Source organism: Balaenoptera physalus (assembly GCF_965194825.1).
Source record: "Balaenoptera physalus genome assembly, chromosome: 7".
In the NCBI taxonomy this organism is placed as follows: Eukaryota; Metazoa; Chordata; class Mammalia; order Artiodactyla; family Balaenopteridae; genus Balaenoptera; species Balaenoptera physalus.
Genome location: NC_138886.1, coordinates 101,660,804 through 101,683,512, shown reverse-complemented (window position 1 = coordinate 101,683,512; position 22,709 = coordinate 101,660,804). Strand labels below are relative to the sequence as shown.

General features: G+C 40.2%; 1 protein-coding gene across 30 annotated transcripts in view; it reads right to left on the bottom strand.

The window, feature by feature from the left end:
* The window catches only part of SPTLC1 (serine palmitoyltransferase long chain base subunit 1), a 65,334-nt gene extending 45,541 nt beyond the window's left edge, over positions 1-19,793 (bottom strand). For all 30 annotated transcript variants that reach the window (XR_014266222.1, XR_014266223.1, XR_014266224.1 and 27 more), the window contains exons 1-5: positions 19,638-19,793; positions 16,849-16,956; positions 13,777-13,871; positions 6,534-6,627; positions 5,878-5,950 (exon numbers count right to left, since the gene is read on the bottom strand). Coding sequence is in view for 24 of the 30 variants with exons in the window: in XM_082471301.1 (XP_082327427.1) it covers positions 5,878-5,950; positions 6,534-6,627; positions 13,777-13,871; positions 16,849-16,956; positions 19,638-19,694 (427 nt within the window). In the remaining 6 variants the exon portion in view is untranslated. The remainder of the gene's footprint in view (positions 1-5,877; positions 5,951-6,533; positions 6,628-13,776; positions 13,872-16,848; positions 16,957-19,637) is intronic.
* Positions 19,794-22,709: the final 2,916 nt, after the last annotated feature.

Genomic DNA, 22,709 nt, shown 5'->3' with positions numbered 1-22,709 from the left:
ACCAGAGAACCAGCTACGCCCATGCAGCTGAGCACGGGCGTGTCTCAGGCATGTCTTCCTTTCCTCTTTGTTAGTGCTCTCTGAGCACCCTGCCCACAGATAGGTCCCCACCACTCTGCTGCCTCTCACTTCTGATGAGACAGGAGGGCAGGTCCCCCATAGGAGGCCTCCTTCAAATTACAATGCTGCCTCTGAACTGGGAATTATCTATCCCAAATCTCAACAATTTAGCTAGCAGATGGACAACCCAAGCCACAGTGAATTGCTCTCATTCAGTATCTCCATTTTAAAAAGAAAAAACATGCTATGGATACAGACAAACTGTTTTTGCCAACTACAAAAAAGGATTTTAAATCATTCTGTAGCTCTAAATGACTCTCTTCATTGATTAGCAATAAAACAGTAAAACAATCTTGGCTTTGTTTTAGGGCTTTAGAGTTAGCTACCCAGTTGATAAAAATTATGTTAGTATTCTCATTATACATACTCATAGCCATTTTTATGTCATTGCCATAAAGTGGTAAGAAGAATCCCTCTACAATAAATCAATGACTTACTGGTTCTTGCCTAGTCCCAAAAGTTTAAAAAAGATGGGCCTTTCCTCCTCCTATCTAAAGACACTGGGTTTTAGCTGATGTCAGCCTTGCAAAGCAGGTTTTGTGACAGGTAAACACGGACAGTTGCATAACTTCTTTTGAAGTCTGATAGCTACTCTGCAAGGAAGAAACTCTTAACCCAAGGGCGGGGGAGGCAGCAAACAGAAAAACTACCAGGGCATGTTCTTTAACTTTGGATGCCTATCTTCTGTGTGTATGATCCATTTCAACAATTAGTGCCACAGATTTGCATGCGTCATTCTCTCACTCACTGTTAGGAACCAATATGGTAGGCAAGAGGCCACGGAGGAAGGTGACCAGAAAGCCTGTGTCTTCTCAGCACTTGCTGCCCTTTCTGGCACCTGCTCCCTCACCAGAACGTAACAGATGGGAGGCAAGGCCAGGGCAGGATGCCCCACACCAAACACAAGGCCTGGCCATGGCAGTCATCACAGGGGGTTCAGACCTGGGCTCCCTCATTGCCAGGTGTGAACCATGGACAGGCCCAAAACTGCTCTGTGCCTCTCAGGTCCTTCCCCTGTCAAATGGTTAACACTTCTACCTGCCTCAAAGGATTGTTAGGAGAACCGCAAGAAAATGCTTATAAAACACTCACAACAATGTCTGGCATCGAAAAAGCAACATGCTGGTGTTTGTTCAATTAACTCAATATTTGTAGAATAAAAAAAAGTAATCTTTTAGATGGAAAAAAGGTACGCTATCTGCTAATTAAGTTATCCAAATCCTGGATATTTAAGGACTATCTTATATTAAAGCCACTTGTTCAAGTTCCTATTTATCAGAATAAAAGGAGGTATTATGGCCTTCTTGATTGTTTTTCAGAGGAAAGACTATGAAATACCCAACTTTAGAACAGTTTAAAAACAACCAACTATATTTTCTCTTAAAATCTCCATATTTTTGTGTTACCTACTTTTTTTAAATCCCTTGAGACTTGGACAATTTTCTTAAAAGTACAAATATCACCTATGTACTCATTAGAACATTAAAAACAGTGCCGAATGTTTTCCAGAATGTTTTCACATACGGTATCTTATGTGATTCTTACCAAAATGTTCTAAGTCGTGCAACTAAGATCATTCCCTGCCTACACTGCAAAAACTACAATTCCATGACTGGTAGGAAGAAGCGGCAGATGTAGGAATTTTATGACCAAATGCCCTTCCTACTAAAACAGGCAGTCATGGTCCTACAACACAGAGAAAATATTTTTTAAAATAAACAAATGAACAATTGTTTACTATTGGCTCTAGAACACAATTACATGCCACTATCTCTCACCATGAAACTCTGCCACTAACTGTCTTTTGATTTAGTTTAAGACCAAAGAGTCAAGTAGGCATCATGTATGCAAAGCAGATCCCAGGCACAGGGATAAACCACATGTAAATGAGATCTGAATGCATTACAAACAAAACAATCAGAGAGGTTCAGCAAGAGAAACTATCAAAGTGCATAGGGGCCCCATTAGCCTTAGAGGAAAGGAAGGCTCCACAACCTGATAAAATCACTTGACTGATTCTAAACTACACATTAAAACAATAAGATGAGAAGGTGGAAAACTTCGGATCCACACAGTCCTCACAAGACTATTTTAAGAACCTGCTGGGCCTTCAGGAGGCAGGAGAACATTTAGCCTAAGAAACTAGAAGAATTTTAATTCAACTGTCAATTTTCTTTTTCTGTGTTAATCATCTAGTATCATCTAATATGTTACTATGAAATAATAAACAGAAAATGTTGTAATAAGGAAATTTACTTTTCCAATAAGTGATTTTCATTCACTATCTGAAAAGTTGAGAAAAGAGCTAAAAGAGGGAGCATTTTCATCACTGAAAACAGATGCCTGAGTGATATTAGTACTTCCAGGAAAAGAAAAAGCCAAAATCAAAAACAACCTTTTGGTGGGCCTGGGAAAGAGACCCTAGCCTCACATGTAAGCTACTAAAATGAGAGGAAAGGGAAGTTCACTTCTGCTTTAATGCTCAGTACAAAGGGCAAATGTACCCTAAATATTCTGAATAATTTAATTATAGAGGGTATTTTATTTTTAAAATAAATTTATTTATTTATTTTTGGCTGCGTTGGGTCTTCGTTGCTGTGCGCAGGCTTTCTCTAGTTGTGGCGAGTGGGGGCTACTCTTTGTTGCAGAGCACAGGCTCTAGGCATGCGGGCTTCAGTAGCTGTGGTGCACGGGCTTCAGTAGTCATGGCACACAGGCTTAGTTGCTCCGTGGCATGTGGGATCTTCCTGGACCAGGGCTCGAACCTGTGTTCCCTGCATTGGCAGGCGGATTCTTAACCACTGCGCCACCAGGGAACTCCCAAGGGTATTTTAGAGATTTAAAATATAGCCTTAGCTGACCTCAAGTAGCTTCTTGAACTTATCTAACACTGAAATTTCAAGGTAATTTAACACAACTACAGTAATTTAAGTGATTAGTTCCAGAATAAGGAAAAACACAGAAAATACCCTGTTGGAAAACCAAGTAAAAATACATACGATATACACATAAAGAAAGGAAAAAAGATGATAAGCAAGCATGGGCAACTGCTGAAAAGGAACAAAACAAGTTTACAGGAAGGACAATGTACTCAAAAAACAATACACATTACTCCAAGCTGTAGGTTTGGTGTCTTATTACAAAACCATCACACTGCCAATTAACCTTCAACCTTTGTCCAGATACCACAGTCTGTTTGAACTTCAACTACATTAGGATAAGGATGACACAGTGACCAATAATGTAGTTCAGAGTAGCTAATACACAATTACGTGTTCATTATATTGACTCTGGTGGCCCATTCAGACACTTGAAAGATGAAATCCAATTTAAATTTAAAACGCACTTGAACAGCACACCACATGTATGTAGTATGCTACCATTTTTGTAAAACGGGGGGGAAAATGTATGGAAGTGGTTTGCACACACTGAAAAAAGCCTGGAAGAATGAACAAGAAACTACTGATAGCAGCTGGCTTTTTTGGGGGCAGAATGGCATTGGGGAGAAGACTTCACTATCTCTTTAAATCTTTGAGGTTTATATCATGGATTGAATTATTCCATCAAGAAAATTAATTTAGGATGGATCAAGAGGGTTTTATGAAAAGTGAAATAAGTTGGACAGAGAAAGACAAATAGCATATGATCTCACTAATATGTGGAATCTAAAAAACAAAACAAACAAAATAAAACAAAATGAAAACAGACTCATAGATACACAGAACAAAGGGGTGGTTGCCAGAGGGAAAGGGGATCAGGGGTGGGGAAAATTAGGTGTAGGGGATCAAGAGGTACAAAGCTCCAGTTATAAAATAAATAAGCAATGGTGATGTAACATACAGCATAAGGAATATGGCCAAAAATATTGTAATAACTTTGGGGACAGACAGTTACTAGACTTACCATGGTGATCATTTCATAATGTATGCATGTCAAATCACTATATAGTATACCTGAAACTAACATAATATTGTATGTCAACTATATTTAAATTAAAAATTTTTTGAATCATTAATTTAACGACCCCCCCCAAGTTTAGAGGCACACAGCATCCTATTACACATATTTCAGGTGATCCAAATGAAAAATTGACTGGGCAATTAAAACAACATATTTCCATAGCTCTGGGAAAACTGGTCTTGAAGATTTGAAACTTTTTTTCCACTAAATTCAGCAATAAATCTCTTGTCGGTCTTCTCAGATTTAACTCCTGAGCAAGACCCAAGGCCACACATGCAAATAAAATCTACTAGAAAGAGAGGCTTTTAAGAAAAAATTTCTTTACCCCGCAAGCAGATCATGGAAAGAAAGCCTTGTTGATCAGATTACAACAAACAACCCTGTAAAAAAAAATGCCTTTTCTAGTTTTCTAATTCTTATGAAGGAAATAATACCCTACCAATAAAAAGCAGGCAAACAAATCATGTTTGCACTAGGCTAGAGGAAAGAGGGAGCCTCTGATCTGAGCTCTTTTAAGTCTTTGATCTTGCCATTAATATTGCAAATCAGAATACTTATTTTCTAGTTTTAGGGCTGAAATTAATTAGCTATGTGACCATGAGGAAGTCACTTAACCTCTCTGAGCTTTCTATTCTTCTGAATAGCTGGGATGCTGGAATACAAGATTTTAAAGATCCTTTCCAGCTGTAGGATTCTTGGACACCAACTCCCATCATCTGTTTCCAATAAAAATAATTTAACCACTAAATTAGCTAAGGGATAAAGAAAGGTGCTCCCTTAAATAAAAACATCTTAACTGTTAAAGTGAAAAAAACAAAGACCCAGAAATGAAAATGAGTAGAGAAGACAAAAGAGACTTCCCTGGCCCCATTGTCCCTACCCTCTGACATTTTGTAAACCAGAATGTTATTTCCAGTAATACACTCATTTGGAAAATTATTTAACAACATTTTTGAAATTTTCAGAAGCAAAGAACAATATACATTTAATAAAAAACCACCTTAAAATTCCAGGGTCTTCTTTGATGACTCTGATTTAGGGAGTTCATAGTGTTTGAAATCACAACTCTCATGCTAATATGTAGTTAGCCCATCTCCAGGTCATTCACACACAAGGAAATCAATGATCCTTTGTCCTCATTCCAGAAAGAAAAGGGCTACACAGTGTATGACCTGCCCCATCCCCCAAATCCGTTCTCACTTTCCTCCCGGCACGTGGTGGCCGCCCAGCTAGAGCAACTTTCCAGTCCCTCTGCTGGGAGACGTGACCTGGGTTATGTTCTCACCAACAGAATATGGGCAGAATGATGAGCAACCCCACCCGCCCACCTGAACAGGTACCAATGCCCTGCACGCCTGCTCCCCCATACTCATCACCTGGCTTCGGCCACACAGACAAAGATGGTGCCCTCAGGCCTAAAGCAACGAGACAGGGAAAATCTGGGTTCCTGCACGACTACCAAGAGCAGAGCCACTCACAGCCGGACGCCTCCCCTTACAACTGTCATGCCCGGCAGAAACAGTTTCCTCACACCACTGTCTCCTGGGGCAAATGCAACAAGAGCTCGGGCTTTGCCCTACTGAGACAGTGTGCCTTAGGTACCTATGGCTCTTCTCCACAGGGACAGTCAGCCCCAGACCAGTGCATCTCCTACCAATGATCTCAAACACAAAATCTAGAAAGTTCGCCAGCTTATTACCACAACTCATTAAGGATACCTTTTCCAAGGAGTTCTGAAATCAAACTGAATCTTAATTCTTGAGAGCAGTAGTCTGAAAAATATGACAGAAAACATACCAAATGTGCCATAAAATCCTCTAGGTCCACAAGTTCCCACACCATACTTCTTTAGAGATGCCAAAGCTGCTGCCTTTGTGAAAGTAAAAAAAAAAAAAAAAAAAAAAAATTAGACTGTAATAATATATCTTTAACAGTTTAAAAATGACATTTCCTATTCTTTAACCCACATAGCTCCCCAGTACCCTGGCTTTCCCTTTCTTAGTACTAAGACAATTCTAACAGGATATAAAGAAAAGAGGGATGGGAAGAGTTAGGTATATGACTTAAAACATGGAAAAGTTATATTAGCTTGATCATTAACACCTGGTTAACTCAATGCATTCGCACTTTCTGGCATTTGTGGGCATAGGTCTTTCCTCAAAAAATGTTTACTGGCCCACAATCCCAACAGGAGATGAAGCAATTTCCTAGATACATCTCCAACTATTACCTGGGTCTGGTTCATATAGTTCTCTGGTTGTCACCCAACACTAAGCCACATTAGGACACCCTTGCCTCCCTTTGTTGAAAACTAGGTTACAGCTCTGTCACTAAAGAGTAAAGAGTAAGTACTTACACAGTCCTTTCTGATATTCTGCATTTGTCTCTTATTTTATGTCCAGATGCTTATGTCAGTCATGTTATCTGTCCACTTCAGCATATGTGCTACTTACCTTGAGCCTAGGGTTATCCAACAATCCAAGAAAATTGAATGAGGCAAAGTTTATACATTCTTTTCCATTCACCACAATGTTATGGCTTGGAGGGCTGGGGAAAGAGACAAGAGTGGTATACTTCAGCAGTCATTCTTGTTACAGGACACACATTATCAGCTGTTCAGAAGAGGGAAGGCGACAGGACACACAAGTGTTGCCATTCTACTCTGTTTGCATTCTAGCCTCCTATCTCTCTTTTTATTCTTAAAAAGTAAAATTAGACAATAGTATATTAAAAATCAGATACTCGGTCATTAATTCTACTCTTAATAGGTCACCCTGTACTACTTAAATAAAAAAAAGTGAGCTAGAATTCCAAGATGAATAGATTAATGGCACACCGTTGCTTTAGTTTTAAAACTCACTTAAGAAAGAAGTTGCTAAATAAAGTACCTGGAATGAGACAAACAGGGAGGAAACATAAAAAGATCAAGATCAAAGGTATGAAGAGGCAGAGCAAGCAACAATCTTACAGTTAAGTGGTTTAAAAATACATGTTACTAGGACTTCCCCGGTGGTCCAGTGGGTAAGACTCTGCGTTCGCAATGCAGGGGGCCTGGGTTTGATCCCTGGTGGGGAACTAGATCACGCATGCACACTGCAACTAAGAAGTCTGCATGCAGCAACTAAGAAGTCCGCATGCAGCAACTAAGACCCGGCGTAGCCAAAATAAATAAATAAATAAAAATAAATAAATATTAAAAAAAAAATTACATGTTACCTACAGGAAGCCACCAAAAGAATAAGTAAGCGCTGTTCCCAATTTCTAAAGTTAATGCTGGAATACCATTTAAAAGGAATCCCCCTCATCCAAAAAGGGGGGAAAATAGAGTGGCCAGTTGCATAGGAGAAGCATGGATTGAGTTCAGCTGAGACAAGAGATGGGCTCTTGAGGAGACAACCTATTATGTCCTCTGCTGACAAATACTCTAGCTTTAAGTCATGCTTCAAAAACACTGGCCAAACTATGGGACGTGAGCTATTAAAGGGTTGTGAGATCAATTTACTTAGTCACAGCCAGCCTATTTCACCTAAACTAAGCCATAAGAATAGAACGGAATGGAAATGCACCAACAGGGCCAGGGAAAGGACGGTGGCACGGAACTGTTCTACACACGCATTGCTCTGTGCACTGGGCTGCTCTGTAAAATGCACTGTGGTCAGAAAAGACGGGGAAACACCACTCTCACTGGTATGTTTTAACAGAACTGGTTTTCTATGAGAAAAATAGCGAAAGATGCTGGGAAACCAGGGAAGGAAAAGAATGACTACTTGAAGTAAATTCACAAAAGCAGATGAACTCATACAAGACTCGGTGAAAAGAACATGGTTGTGGAGTCAGGCAGATCCCGTCAGTATTATGGCTACTGACCACTTCAGAAACTCAGGGATGTTACCTGGCCTGCATAAGCCTCAATTTCTTCATCTCTCAACTTGTCATTATAAGAGGTGTTCATTACATATTTTCTTCTTTTTTCCTATTGCTTCAAGAGCTTCTTCTCTTTCAAATAATCCACTGTTATTTAGTTTCCCACTTCCCAGGACTTCTTTAGTTTCATAAGTCCTCCCTGATGTGGAGGTGTTGGCACCCACAAAAAGATGAAAAAACAAAATATCCACGTAGACAAGTCTGTACTAACGGTTGCTGCTGTGAAAGTTGAGGCCATTCTACAAAAACTGTGACACACAGAGAAATCAAACTATCAGGAATAAGTACACCCAAAGCCCCTGACCAGAGTCGATAAGCTGCCAGCATGACGTAGGGATGCAGACATCTTGTTTCTGCCTAGCACATGGGGCAGGAAAGGAAAACAGTTTCCATGAGAAGTGGAAGGCTAACACCTGTGCCCCATGCAGGCTTGCAGCAGTAAGCCAGACAGGGCACTTAACACAGGAATACTGGAGCTGAAGACACTTCAAAGTTCCTCACAGAAGCAAATAAAACCGATACAGAAAGACATCTCCACAACAAGGCTTCAGAAGAGTCAAAGGAGGGAAAATAAAACCCTTCCCAGCCAAAACCCACAACCACACTATTAGTGAGAGTCAGTAATTACATAAGTGAACTTAGAAATAGGACAATGGTGCTTTACCAGAAAGAAACAAATACTACAGACCCCCATTAACAACAGGTTTGGCACTTGAGGGAGAACAGACAACTGGACGAATGAAAGAATCCAGAACTCAAGAAAACTGTGTATACAGGAACACCTCAGAGATACTGCGGGTTCTGTTCCAGACCACTGCAATGAAGCAAGTATAGCAATCAAGAGAACCACATGAATTTTTTGGTTTCCCAGTGCATGTAAAAGTTATGTTTACTCCATACTGTAGTCTGTTACGTGTACAGCAGCATTATGTCTAAAAAACAATGTACACACCTTAATTAAAAAATAATTTATTGGGACTTCCCTGGTGGTGTAGTGGTTAAGAATGCACCTGACAATGCAGAGGACACAGGTTTGATCCCTGGTCGGGGAAGATCCCACATGCCACAGAACAACTAAGCCCGTGCTCCACAACTACTGAGCCTGCGCTCTAGAGCCTTCGAGCCACAACTACTGAGCCCACGCACCGCAACTACTGAAGCTGCACGCTCTAGGGCCCGTGTGCTGCAACTACTGAGCCCACATGCTGCAACTACTGAAGCCTGTGTGCCTAGAGCCCTCAACAAGAGAAGCCACCACAGCAAGAAGCTTGTGCACCACAACGAAGAGTAGTCCCTGCTTGCCACAACTAGAGAAAGCCCGCGTGCACCAACGAAGGCCCAACGCAGCCAAAAATAAATAAATAAATAATAATTTATTGCATTGGGAGTGGCCAAGATGGCAGACTAGGAAGACCCTGAGCTCACCTCCTCCCATGGGCACACCAAAATTACAACTATTTACAGAGCAGCTATCAATGAGAATGACCTGAAGACTAGCAGACAAGATCTTCCACAACTAAAGATATAAAGAAGGAATCACAATGAGATGGGTAGGCGAGGTGCAGACATGGTATAGTCAAGACCGATAACTGCAGGTAGGTGATCCACAAATGGGAGAATAATTACAATTGCAGAAGCCCTTCCCAAGGAGTGAGGGGTCTGAGCCCGACAAGAGGTTCCCCAGCCTGGATGTCCTGCACCAGGAAGATGAACCCCCACAACATTTGCGTTTTTTTTAAAAATTTATTATTTATTTACTTATTTTATTTATTTTTGGCTGCACCGGGTCTTAGTTGAGGCATGCGGGATCTTCATTGAGGCATGCGGGATTTTTCGTTGTGGCACGTGGGCTTCTCTCTAGTTGTGGTGTGCAGGTTTTCTCTTCTCTAGTTGTGGCGCGCAGGCTCTGGGGTGTGTGGGCTCTGTAGTTGTGGCGCAGGGGTTCCAGAGTGCATGGGCTCTGTAGTTGGCAGCACGTGGGCTCTCTAGTTGAGGCGCGAGGGCTCGGTGTAGTTGTGGTGCATGGGCTTAGTTGCAACACTGCATGTGGGATCTTAGTTCCCTGACCAGAGATTGAACCCGGGTCCCCTGCACTGTAAGGTGGATTCGTACTGGACCACCAGGGAAGTCCCAAACATTTGGTTTTGAAGGTCAGTGGAGCTTCCTCTAGGGAGAGCTAGAGTGCTGTGGGAAACAGAGACTGCACACAAAATCTCAAACACTCCAGGACCCAGGGCAGAAGAAGTAATATGAAAGGAGCTACTATGAACTACTTCATGAACTACTTCTATGAACTACTTCATGCCAATGCATTTGAAAACAAAAGAAGAAATGAACAATTACTAAATGGCAGTAACAAAAACTTACTCAAAAAGGAAATATGAACAGCTTTAAAAACTCACTGAAGACATTAAGTTCATGATTAAAAATCTATGCTCAACAGAACAAACACAAATAGTGTTGCCAGGAAAACTATAAGACTAATATACCTCTGATACCAAAGCTGGGCCAGCACAGTAAGGGAAAAGAAAAAGACTAAACTCATTTTTCAATAGTGATGCTAAAAATACCAAATATTAGCAAAAAAAAAAAAAAAAAATCCAACAATTAATAAAAATTAACCAAATAGTCACGCTTATATAGGGTTTATCACTGAGTTGTAAGAGTTCTTTTTATATATTTAATATTTTGGATACTAGCCCCTTAACAAATATATGACTGGAAAATATTTTCTTCCATTTTGTGGGGTTTTGTATCATTTCTCTAGTAGTGGACTTTGAAGCACAAATGTTTTTAATTTTAATGAAGTCCAGTTTGTCTATTTTTTCTTTTGCTGCTTGTGCTTTTGTGTCGTATCTAAAAATCTCTGGCCAATCCAAGATTATGAAGATTTACTCTTTTGTTTTCTTTCTTCTAAACTAAGAACTTATAGTTTTTGCTCTTAAATTTAAGCCCATGATTAATTTGAGCTAATTTTTACACATGGTGTGAGGTCAGGGTCCATCATCGTTCTTTTACATGTGTATATCCCCTTGTCCCATCACAATCTGTTAAAAAGAGTATTCTTTCCCTACTGAATTGTCTCAGCATTCTGTTGAAAATCAATGGACCATAATTTAAGGTTGTCCACACATTTTTAAGAGTAAGACACTGAAATGCTAATTGCAAGCACTGTGTAAATGGGCTTGGCTTCTTTGTAAATGGTGGGCTTCACTCTATGATAATGAGACACAGACTTGTTTATTCATCTGTGGAGACCCCAAACTCAAAATTTTCTGTTTTTATTCTCTTGACTTTGAGTTTCACCAGAGAGGAATCCTCCAGTGAGGTGTATATGCGGATATAAATCTGGTTTCCAACTTTCTGAAAGCTGAGTTGGAGGAAACGGGATTAGCATCCCATTATTCATTATATACCTGCTTTCTGTTTTTAGAATGGCACCCGCCTCCTCACACATTCTTAGGACTTCCAATTTATATTTAGCCTTTCCGGAGAGTAAATCTCCCATCTTTCTGCAAGTCTACAGAGCTGAAATCTGGGGTGAGGATGAGTGGCATGGTTGCTTGCAATTTTTCTCATAAAAATTTATGTATATGCTTAATTAATGTAAAAAAAAATCGATCAGTACAATTTAATATAGCAATGAATTAGAGGAGAAAAGTCACAACCATCTCAATAGATAAAAAAAAAATTTAATAAAATTTAACACTGACTTTAAAACTAACAAAAAGTTCCCTTAGCAAACTAGGAAGAGAAAGGAAGGCCTATAACACCATACAGGTTATCCCTTAAAAGCCATCCGGAACAGGATACAGAGGCCCTTGTTACCACTCCTATTCAACACTGCATGCTAGGTATCCTAGCAAATGCAATAACACAGAAACAAGAAGAAAATGATGCCTCATGACAGAAGTGAAAACTCTCTGGAACCCAGAGACGAAGCTACTAAAAGATATGCAATGTTAATTTCCTGGTTGTGATACTGTACTATAGTTAAGCAAGATGTTACCACTGGGGGAAACTGATGAAGGGTATATGAAATCTCTCTGTATTATTTCTTACAACTGCATGTGAATCTACTATTATTTCCAAATAAAAAGTAGGGAAAAAAAAGTTAAGCAAAATCTTTATGAAGAACGTTATGTAACTTCTCTCAGAGACATAAAAGACCTAAGTATACAAGTGACACACAAGGTACGTGGTGAAGAGATTCAGTATTAGCAATATACCAATTCTCTCCAAATTAATCCATAAATTCAATGCATTACTAGTCACAAACCCAAACCCATTTTCTGGTCAAATCTGAGCAGCTAAACCTAAACTCATAGTGAAGAGTCAAGGATAGCCTAGACAATTGTGAAGAACAAGGAGGTGAAGGACTCACTCTAGTCAAGGCCTATTATTAAGCTGTGGTATAAGCGAGGTTCTGGCACAGGGAGAGATAAATATACCAAAAGAATAGAAATAAAGCCAGAAACAGATCCTTTATAAGAGAACTTGACATATGAAAGAAGGGAAATTTCCAATCAGTAGGTAAAAAATGGACTATTCAACTAATAATGTTGGGACAACTAACTGTCATACGGAAAACAGGCAAATTAGACCTTTGTGGTAGGAAGGATTTTATAACCATAACATTAATGATTGGTAAGTCTGATTTCAGGACAAGTAAAACTTTCATGAGACCAAAGAAATTCACGAAAGTGAAGAATACAAGCCTCTCTCAGATCAGACCAGAAGTAGAAGGACATACTCAGGAGAATATCCTACAACATATTTTTAAATAGAATACTAAACACTTTCATGGCAACAGGCGTGCTGTGGCAAAAGTATAAATATAAGCAAAGGAAAAACATCTACCAACTTCAAGATGGTGGTTATCTTGCCTGGGAGGCAAGAGTAAGTGATAGATGGGAAGGGATTTCTTTAGTGATACACTTGACCCCTGAACAACATGGGTTTGAACTGTGCAGGTCCACTTATACACAGATTTTTTTCAACAGTAGATACTACTGTACTACATGATCCACAGTTGGTTGAATCCATGGATGTAGAACCACATATCTGGAGGAACTGGGTATCTGGAGGGCTGACTCTAATTTATATGCAGGTTTTTGACTGCCCAGAGGGTCAGGGCCCCTAACCCCCATACTGTTCAAGGGTCAACTGCATTTCTAATGTTTTATTTCTTTTAAAAAATAGATTTAAAGTAAAGAGAGCAAAATGTTAATACCTATTACTTCTGGGTGGTAGATACATATGTGCCTGATATTTTCTGTATACTTAAATTTAAGAAATAAAAATAAAAATAAATAAAACACTGGAAGCCAGGAGGTAGGTAGCATAAGTGAGCTGAAGTTTCATAATTCATATTGTGAAAGTCAACAGGCACTGCCTATCATTAATCAATCAAGAAACAGTAGTGTAAGCATACTGCTAATATCTAGTTATGAAGCTAACCTTCAACAGATCTAAAATCAGAAACAATCCAGGTGGGAAAAAGTAGGAATGCTGTTTTTCATTTTAACTGTCTTCCCATTTGAAATATTACATGTGTGTATTACTTTAAAAAAAATATATATATATATTTTTAAAAAGGGACAAACTCAGAAACCCAAATTGGAGACTATTAAAAAGCAGTTTCTGATCTCCAGAAATTTCTAAAAATCTTATTTCAGTTAAAAAAGGAATACTATATAAACCACTGTATACTTTGTTGAGTTTACCTACAGGAAACCAAATATAAGCCCTTGACTAGCAAAAACAATTTACCCTGAAACGATGTTGTAGTTGAGAGCAGGATGGTCTTTTGAGACAGGAGGAACAAGAGGTTCTGGTTGCCACTCTTCAATCAATTCTTCCTTTTCCTACAGGAGAAAAGCAGTTAAAATACAGTGCAGTGCTAATTACTGGACAGCAACTCTAGCGGTATCTAAGCTGTTCGTTGTAATGGAACCATCATAATGAACACACTGCTAGACACAGACGCCCATCTGCTGTGCCTCGAAATGACACAGAATCACTATTGAGTTTTGTGCACTTAACCCCTCACCTCTTTCCTTATCTCAGGCTAAAGGCTCTTTTTCCATGAAGCTTTGTGGCTGACTGGAAATTTCTTAAAAACTGTATTTCTATGTTCAGGATTTTTCACTGTGGGAAGTAGGAAGTATAACTGCTACTGATGATAAAACAAAAAGTCTATAACACAAAGGTGAGAGCCATGACTGCAGGTAAGGGAGCTCAGCCTCTACTGCAAGATATGACAGACAGCCATGCCTTAAGTTCTTACAGGCATGACTGTCACAGGAAGGGATCAACTAGACTACAAAGCACTGTTTCTACAAGCCATTGGCAAGGATTCAGAAGTAACTGAAATATACCAAAAGACTCTCTTATAATAATTATTGTAGTAGGATTTAGTTGTTTGGAAATTTCTCATAAAAAAACCACTTTATTCTTTTTACCTGTTATTTCATGCATTCCAAGTATTTTGACTATTTTGAGTTTCTTATCCTTTCTTGAACTAGAAAACAATGTAATTTTGAAAATGTAGTCTGGATGTACAGGATGAGATGAGGCACCTGATGAACATGACAGCCACAGCAATTCTTGCCTTACATAGGCCCACTCTCAATACTTCTATTTTCACACTCCTGTTAAATGCTTCCGTGCACTTTTCTCCTAATAGGCAATTCTAGGGCATGGCTAGGAGCATATTCACCTGATGCTCAGGCACTCAAAAATGCTGGCTGAGTAAATCAGCCAGTAAATTCCTCATCTCTTTCTGCCAATGACTGCACAGAACAGCAGCCTGAACAAGCCTGACGTATGTATCATGCATACTGTCCACTTGCTACCACAGAGACAGATCTGAGAATCAACTCAAGACTGCCTGGTATTCAAGAGTCTCTGCAGGGGACTTCCTTGGTGGTGCCGTGGTTAAGAATCCGCTTGCCAATGCAGGGGCTATGGGTTCAAGCCCTGGTCCGGGAAGATTCCACATGCTGCAGAGCAACTAAGCCCGTGCACCACAACTACTGAGGCTGTACCCTATAGCGCGCGAGCCACAGCTACTGAGCCTGCCTGCCACAACTACTGAAGCCCGCACACCTACAGCCCGTGCTCCGCAACAACGGAAGCCACCATAATGAGAAGCCTGCGCACCTCAACGAAGAGTAGCCCCGCTCGCTGCAACTAGAGCAAGCCCACGCGCAGCAACAAAGACCCAACACAGCCAAAAAATAAAATTAATTAATTAATTAATCATAAAAAAAGAGACTCTGCAGACCTATAAAACTGAGAAGGGCATTTCTTCTTTGTTGCCATAAGTTAAGCTTTAGAAACACTCATGTAGTTTTTTTTTCTTCCACAGCTTTTAGGGTAAGATGTCAGTGATTACTGAATCTTGCTCTAGGTAAATTCTGCTTTTAGAGGGTTATCCTAAAATTATGTTTCAGTATCCTTCTTTTAAAATGCATATTTGTGTGGATTGACTTGTTTAAACTTAAACTAAGAATATTAGGAATGATCAACCCCTTAAAAAGTTGGGCTAGAAATCTATTCCATGGCCTCATAATCATTCACATGGAGTTCCTAAATACTAAGCGAAAAAAGTAGAGACAGGATTTCTGGCCCAGATAGCCCAATCTTACTGCAATACTATCAAAAGTGTGTTCTATGGCACACTAATCTCACAAGGTATTCATAAAAAAAAGGCAGGGGTGGGGATCTATGGTCAAGTTTAGGGCAGTTCTCCAAACAGCAGTTCAAATATCCACTGTCATATTAAAGGTTACAAGAAATCATGCAATGAGACACCTCTTTAGTCTCTTTACCCAGGTTTCCAAAACTTATTTGCCCTAAGAACCATTTGCTGCATATCCCATATCCCCTAGGGGGGATACTGCCTGACCATCTCATGACAAATATTAATGATCAGGACAGCAGGGGCAGCCAGTGAAACCAGGGAAACAATCGCCACATTGCTGTAATTCCATTCCACTTGCACTTCCTTCTGTGAATGCTCCAGAAGAGAGCAGTGCTCCATCATTGTGCCGCACTCAATGCTGCCTTGTGAACCAAAGTTTCAGGCATTTTTGTGGGAAAACATCTCTCACCGTCTCTGTATCCCTAAGTAGTATTCTGGCACACTGCTACAGAGGCTGGATAAGGAAACAATCCAAGCTACAGAAACCACACTGCAGTCAAAACTGCTCTTCCTCTCACACCTGGGGCACAGTTATTAAGTGTTCCTACGTGCGTGAGAAGGTAGGGGATTCCACAAACCCCTTGGTCCCTCATACTAACAGACTCGAAGTGGGCAGGACTGCAAGTCCTCTCGACACTTCTGCTTCCTAAGGTTTGCCTAGCTTGGGCTGGAGCTGGGTCCCTTACCATACAGAACACATCAAAATTTGATTTGGGGTGGGAAGGTGGAGAGCAGTGGGATGGGGAGGATTCTTTCTAACTCTGAATTTCCTTTATAAAGACCACAGGGAAAACTTTCATTCAGGCTTCAGGAATAGTGGTGCTTTTCCCGAGCAACTCATGTAATCTTTCTTGTATACGGACATTTGAAATGCAGCATGCATCCATGCTTCCCGTCCAGCATCTAGTACGTTCCCAGGCTGCTGTTTACTCCTAGCAAAGTATAAAGGCCTGTAACATGGTACTGCTTTGTGTATTCACTTTATCCCTGGCTTCCCCGTATTTTGCTTACCCTGATTTCCTTACATTCCAGAAAATATTTTAACATTGATAGTTGAGCCACCACAAGTCCTTTTTCGAAAGATGTAGCAACTATAATCATACACCAAATAATAAAATAGAGATTTAACTTCTTACCTTGACTGTAAGATCAGATCGTTCTTGTAACTTGTAAGTTTTAGAGAAAAGAAGTCTGATTATCCAGAGTATTAAAATTCCTTCCAAAATAAGATGATAAGCAGGAGCCTAGGAGTCAGTCAAAAACAGAAGCAAACAAGAAGTGAAATAAACATTTCCAAAACCTGCACATAAAATTTAATTCACTTGCATATACTGCTCCCATGACCTTTAACCTATTTATTACTTCTTAAAATTTACTTTCAAAGCGCACTTCATTTCTACTCATTCCTTTTCCCATTTCTAACAGAAGGCAATTTCTCCTACATGAAAAATCTCTAAAACTGCAGCGTTAGGAATAAAAACAGCTTTAGGAATAAAATTAATTTTTAAAATTAAATCTGACACAGAATTCCAATAGTCAAACAATATCAACTATCAGATCCTTCAGGTAATTTATATTTTTACTGGTGGGAAATGACTGTAACAAACATTTCACAGCTTCACAAGCCTTCTACAACCCCCACATACCATGGATAAATTGAGAATTATTTGGACACCAGTTTCCATAATTCTCAAAAGACTTTTGCACAACTTACTATATTTCCTGTATCCCCAATAGGCCTCTTTAAATTCTCCTTGGAACGTGGCAGAGAAAAAAAGACTTTATAAGTGCTTAAAGAAATAGCAGGTCTCTTTTCTACCACAGTTCCCCAAAAGTATGTAGTGTTTTCCGTGTCAACATCCACAAAGGTACCTTAATGAAATTATCCACATCAGGTCTTCTTTTCAACTGAACATTTCCAGGATAAAAGCCAGGCTGACTTCTATGTCTTACACAACTAGATACAGTAAGTGCATATAAAAGATTCCAGATATCAACTAAACCTCCATAAGTCAGTTATCGGGTGCTACATTCCAATAGGTTGTCATTGAAAAGTCATTTAAAAGAGGTATTTATGCAAGAGGGAAGATATATGTACATGTACAGCTGATTCACTTTGTTATAAAGCAGAAACTAACACACCATTGTAAAGCAATTTTACTCCAATAAAGATGTTAAAAAAAAAAGAGGTATTTAGAAACGTAAATACAAATTATTTTCAAACATTAGACAAAAAAAAAGCAATGATGATTCACAATAGTTAAAAAAGTTCAGAAGGGGGGACCAGGGAAACTGCTGACTATTTCATAAATAAACTTTCAGGTCATTGGACAAATAACTTTAAAACTCCATACATGTTACATATGTATGGGTACACAGCAAGACTCCTCAAATTCTGCATACACCGTGCACAGAAATTAGAAGCAAAACCAGAAATCTAAGACTATTTTTAAAATTTGCTGATCCCTCCTGACTATAATTCATTTAAGAATGAGGACTCGACTAAAAAAATCCTTTTGGTTTTATCAGTAATTGGATTATAGTTGACAAACATAAGTCCAAGTCACTAAACATTCCACTCCACAAAGAAATCCTAAGAAAAGTTGAAATGTCTACTGAATTAATAAAAATCACAAATGTGGCTTCTTTTCTTCCCTAGGAAATGTTACATCAAGGAGACCTTCTCTCAAGTCTCACTCATGGTCAATACCAGGGTATGAGAAGTTACATAGTCAAAGGGCAGTCTTCAAAAAGGCAGCAACAACATATAGTAGAAATTATTCATTTCTAAAAAAGAAATCTTAGATTTTAGTGGTTCTTCTTAGTCACTATAATCTACCTAAGGCTGGACATCACCTAAGCTCTATTTGCTCTCTTAACTGTTTTTTTTTCAAAAAGTCCTGATGGGTTTTGCAATAATACATCTTGCATCATCACCCTTACCAGTAAACGCTATATTAAGTTTTAAGAAAATTATCAAAAGGAAACAGATTCACTTTAAGTGAATGTAAGCTCTGTAAGCACAGGGACTTCTACCTGTTCCCTCATTGCACTATTCCTAGCATCTAGATCTCTGCTGTCCAATACTGTAGTCACTAGCATCATTCAACTATTTAAATACACATCTAAATTAAATTAAATGAAAAATTCAGCCCCTCAGTTGCACTAGCCACGTTTCAAGCGCTTAACAGCCACATGTGGTTAGTGGGCTACTGTACTGAACAGCTCAGAGAACACGCAGAAAGTTCCATTGCACAGTGCATGGGAACTCACTAAATGTCAAATGAATGAACATTCTCCAAGACTGACATTTAAATTTCATATTATTTTACCTACTTGAAACAGCTGGCCTTTCAAAAAAGCTCCTAACTGGTCTTTCTTTAAATTTTTACTAAAATAATTTTATCTTTACAAGACAGAAGATAGGACGTAGGCGGGAAGAATGACAAACTATTTCACATACCTAAATCATTCGGCTTCCTTTCTAACCCCACGTCCCAACAAAAACAAAGTCCAACTTATTACAATTCTTTCCCCTATTCCCTGCTCCACAGTTCCGAGAACCTGTCTTCCCTGGGACCTCTCCAGACTGAGATTTTCCACTCTACTTTCATCACTCCGTTTTACCATCAGTCCCAACTCTTGTTTTTGACTAGCCTCTCTCCTGTATCCGGGCAGGATCTGGAGAGGGCTCCGCGCTCGCAGCAGCGCAATACGAGACCCCCGGCTCCGGCTCCCGCCCGTGCCTCCCTACATTCCGCCACTGGGAAATGTGTGCGCCTATGAGCCTTTCCAGCGAGGGACGCCGGGGGTCCGGGCGTAACCGGGCCAGGCCTGCCCAGGCCTCAGACCAAAAATCCACACAAAACGTCCCACCTCCCCAGGGCTGGGTGTGGTCGTGGACCCCTGGGGCCGCCAAGCTCACCTCGTAGAGCGCCTGTACCATCTCCACCAGCACCCACTGCTCCGCCACCGTCGCCATAGTTAGCCGCCAGGGTTTCCTTCCGGAAGGCGGGCCACAGGCCCGTCAGATATTGCGCGGCGCGGTCCAGTGACGTCTACACGCCCGGAAGGCGGGGCTGCCGTGAGTTGGGCCCCGCCTTCTCGCGCCTGCGTACTGGGCGGCCGGTGGCTGCGCTGGCTGAGGAAGGTTTCGGGGTGGAAGGTCAACTTGAGGTCTCGCTTGGGTGCGGGGAGGGGTGGGAAGCGGCAGGCTGGTCCCCGCAACAGGTATTCACAACGTGGCCATTATGTGCCAGACCCTGTGATAGGCTCTCAGGATGGAGAGATTTTAATAAATGGCCCTCGTGCTTGTTAGGCAGTTGGGTGCAGGGAGTTATTAATGCAATCGCAAACATATTCTTTACTTTTAAATTACATAAGTAATGCAGGAATGCATTATCGTAAAAAAAAATAGACAACTCTTATATAGCACTTACTGTGTATAAAGCCTAGTCTAAGGATTTGCAGGTATTAAGCCATATAGGAGTTTGGTGTGGAACCTTCAAGAGCCTCTGTATCCCAACGTGGTGTGCACACACACTTCGGTTGGATTTCTTAAATATAACCGGGAGCATAGGGACAATATTGTTCTACAATTGCTTTTCTTCCATTCTTTTTTTGGCTATAAATCTTGTGTTTTTAATCAACGAAGAAGCCTATTTATTGGAATAATTTGTTATGTGTATTTCTCTTTCCATTTTATTTAAACATTTTCCTATTGGTGAACACTTAGGTTTTTTCTACTTTTTCACCTATTACAAACAATGCTACAGTAAACATTGATGTGCCCTATTGTCTTTCTGTGCGTGTTGGGGTATATCTGACAAGTTTCCTCAAAGTCGAATTTTACTCAATATGCATGCTAATGTCGATAAATACTGCCATACTGCTCTCCAGAATGGCTCAACCAATTTTAAATGTTTGAAAGTGTATTCACGCTCTATCTCATGATGGATATTATCAATCTTTTAAAATTTTTGGCCAATTTAATTTAATGGAGATAAAATGTCTCCACTGAATTTTACTTTCCATGCTGCTGGTTATTCATGGTTATTCTTATATGTTTATTGGCATTTGTAGTCCGTTTGTGAATCATCAATTCATATTCTTTGCCCAGTTTTCTATTAGTTATTTTTCACTTTCTAATGGATGTATGGAAGTTTTTTATGCATTCTGAATATCTTATATTTTCCTATTTCATATGTGACAATTATTTTTGCCCAATTTCTGTCTAGTTGTTTACATTGTCTTTTGTCATACCTATATTTTAATTTTTATGTAATGTGTCAGTCTGTTCCTTTATTGCCTGTGGGTTTGTATCTTGCTTAGAAAGACCATCTTCACCACACTTAGGTTTTCCTCCCATGCTTCAGTTTGTTGTTTATAGTTAGCTCTTTAATTATTCTGGAAATTATATTTTTGTATGATGAGAGGTATGGGCCTTTATTTTTTCCTAAAGGAATAACAATTTTTCTCAGTGCCATTTATTTGAGTAATCCTGATTTTCCCAAATTCTGTGAAATGGCACCAGCACTATGCACTGCACATGAAGTTGCCACTATGTACCCGATGGTGTTGGTGCCCTGGGATCCAGTACCGTGCTTGCGCACGCTGCCTCGCCCAGGTGCATTCACTCCCAACAGCCAGCTCCTGCAATTTTCAGAGGCCTACCTTCAGGCTGCCAGAACCCATGTTTCCTACTCTCATGGAGAACTGGAAGGATCTGAGAACATGTTTTCTCAGGCAGCCCTTTACTGGGTGGGTGACTGATGGTTGCTGGGGTGTAAAATATTGGAGCTTCCTGGCGGCACAGAGCAAGACGATTCGAAGGGGTGAACCTCACCATCTCCTCTAGATTGAGTCAAGGGTACTGTGTGCAAATTCTTTGACACACCCATCAAGAGGTAGAGTCTATGTTCTCTTTGCTTGAATCTGGGTGTACCTTGTGACAACTTCTACAGTAGATTGCTGCTGCCATGTGGAGAGATCATGTGGGTACCTCATACACAGGAAAAGAGATGGCGAAGTGACCCCACCTGCTCCAGCCCCCTGCTGTTTGAGTCTTACCAGTCCAGGTGCCAGACATGTAAGGGAAGTTGCCTTCAAGATGACCCTGGCTCTAATCACCCTCTGGTTCAACCACCTGAGAGACTTTGAGTGAAAAATGTCTAGCTAAGCTCAGACAACCCCAAAATTTGTGAGCAAAACAAATGATTGTTATTGTCCTAAGCCACTGCTTTGGGATTGGTTGCTATGTAGAAGTTATCTGCTACAATAGATCACTGGAATGTGTACCCTGTGGAACCTTTCAGGCTTTTGCACTCTTGCATGGTCCCTGTATTATTTTCCTAAGGTTGCCATAACAAATTATCAGAAACTGGGTGGCTTGAAACGACAAAAATTTATTCTCTCACAGTTCTGGAGGCCAGAAGTCCAAAATCAAGCTGTCCACAGGGCTGCACTCCCTCCAAAGACTCTGGGGAATAATCCTTCCTTGTCTCTTCCAGCTTCTGGTGGCTCCTGGCATTCTTTAGCTTGTGACTGCACAACTACAATCTCTGCCTCTGTATTCACATGATCTTCTCTGTCCTATATGTGTCTCTTTACACACACTTGTCATTGGATTTAGGACCCATCCTGATAGTCCAGGCTGATGTCATCTCAAGAGCCTTAATTTAATTACATCTGCAAAGAAACTTTTTCCAAATAAGACCATATTCACAGGTTCCAGAGATTATGACATGGACATGTACTTTGGGGGCCCACAATTCAACTCAGCTACAGTCCAATCTCTGGCCCACAATTCACATCTGTCCCACATGCAAAATACATTTGCTCCGTTCCAACATTTCCAAAAGTTTCAACCCTCATCTAAATCAGTTCAAAAAGTCCAAAATCTCATCATCTAAGTCATCTAAATCAGATATGAATGAATCTCTAGGTATAACCCATCCAATGGCAAAATTCTCCATCTATTGACCTGTAAAGCCAGAAG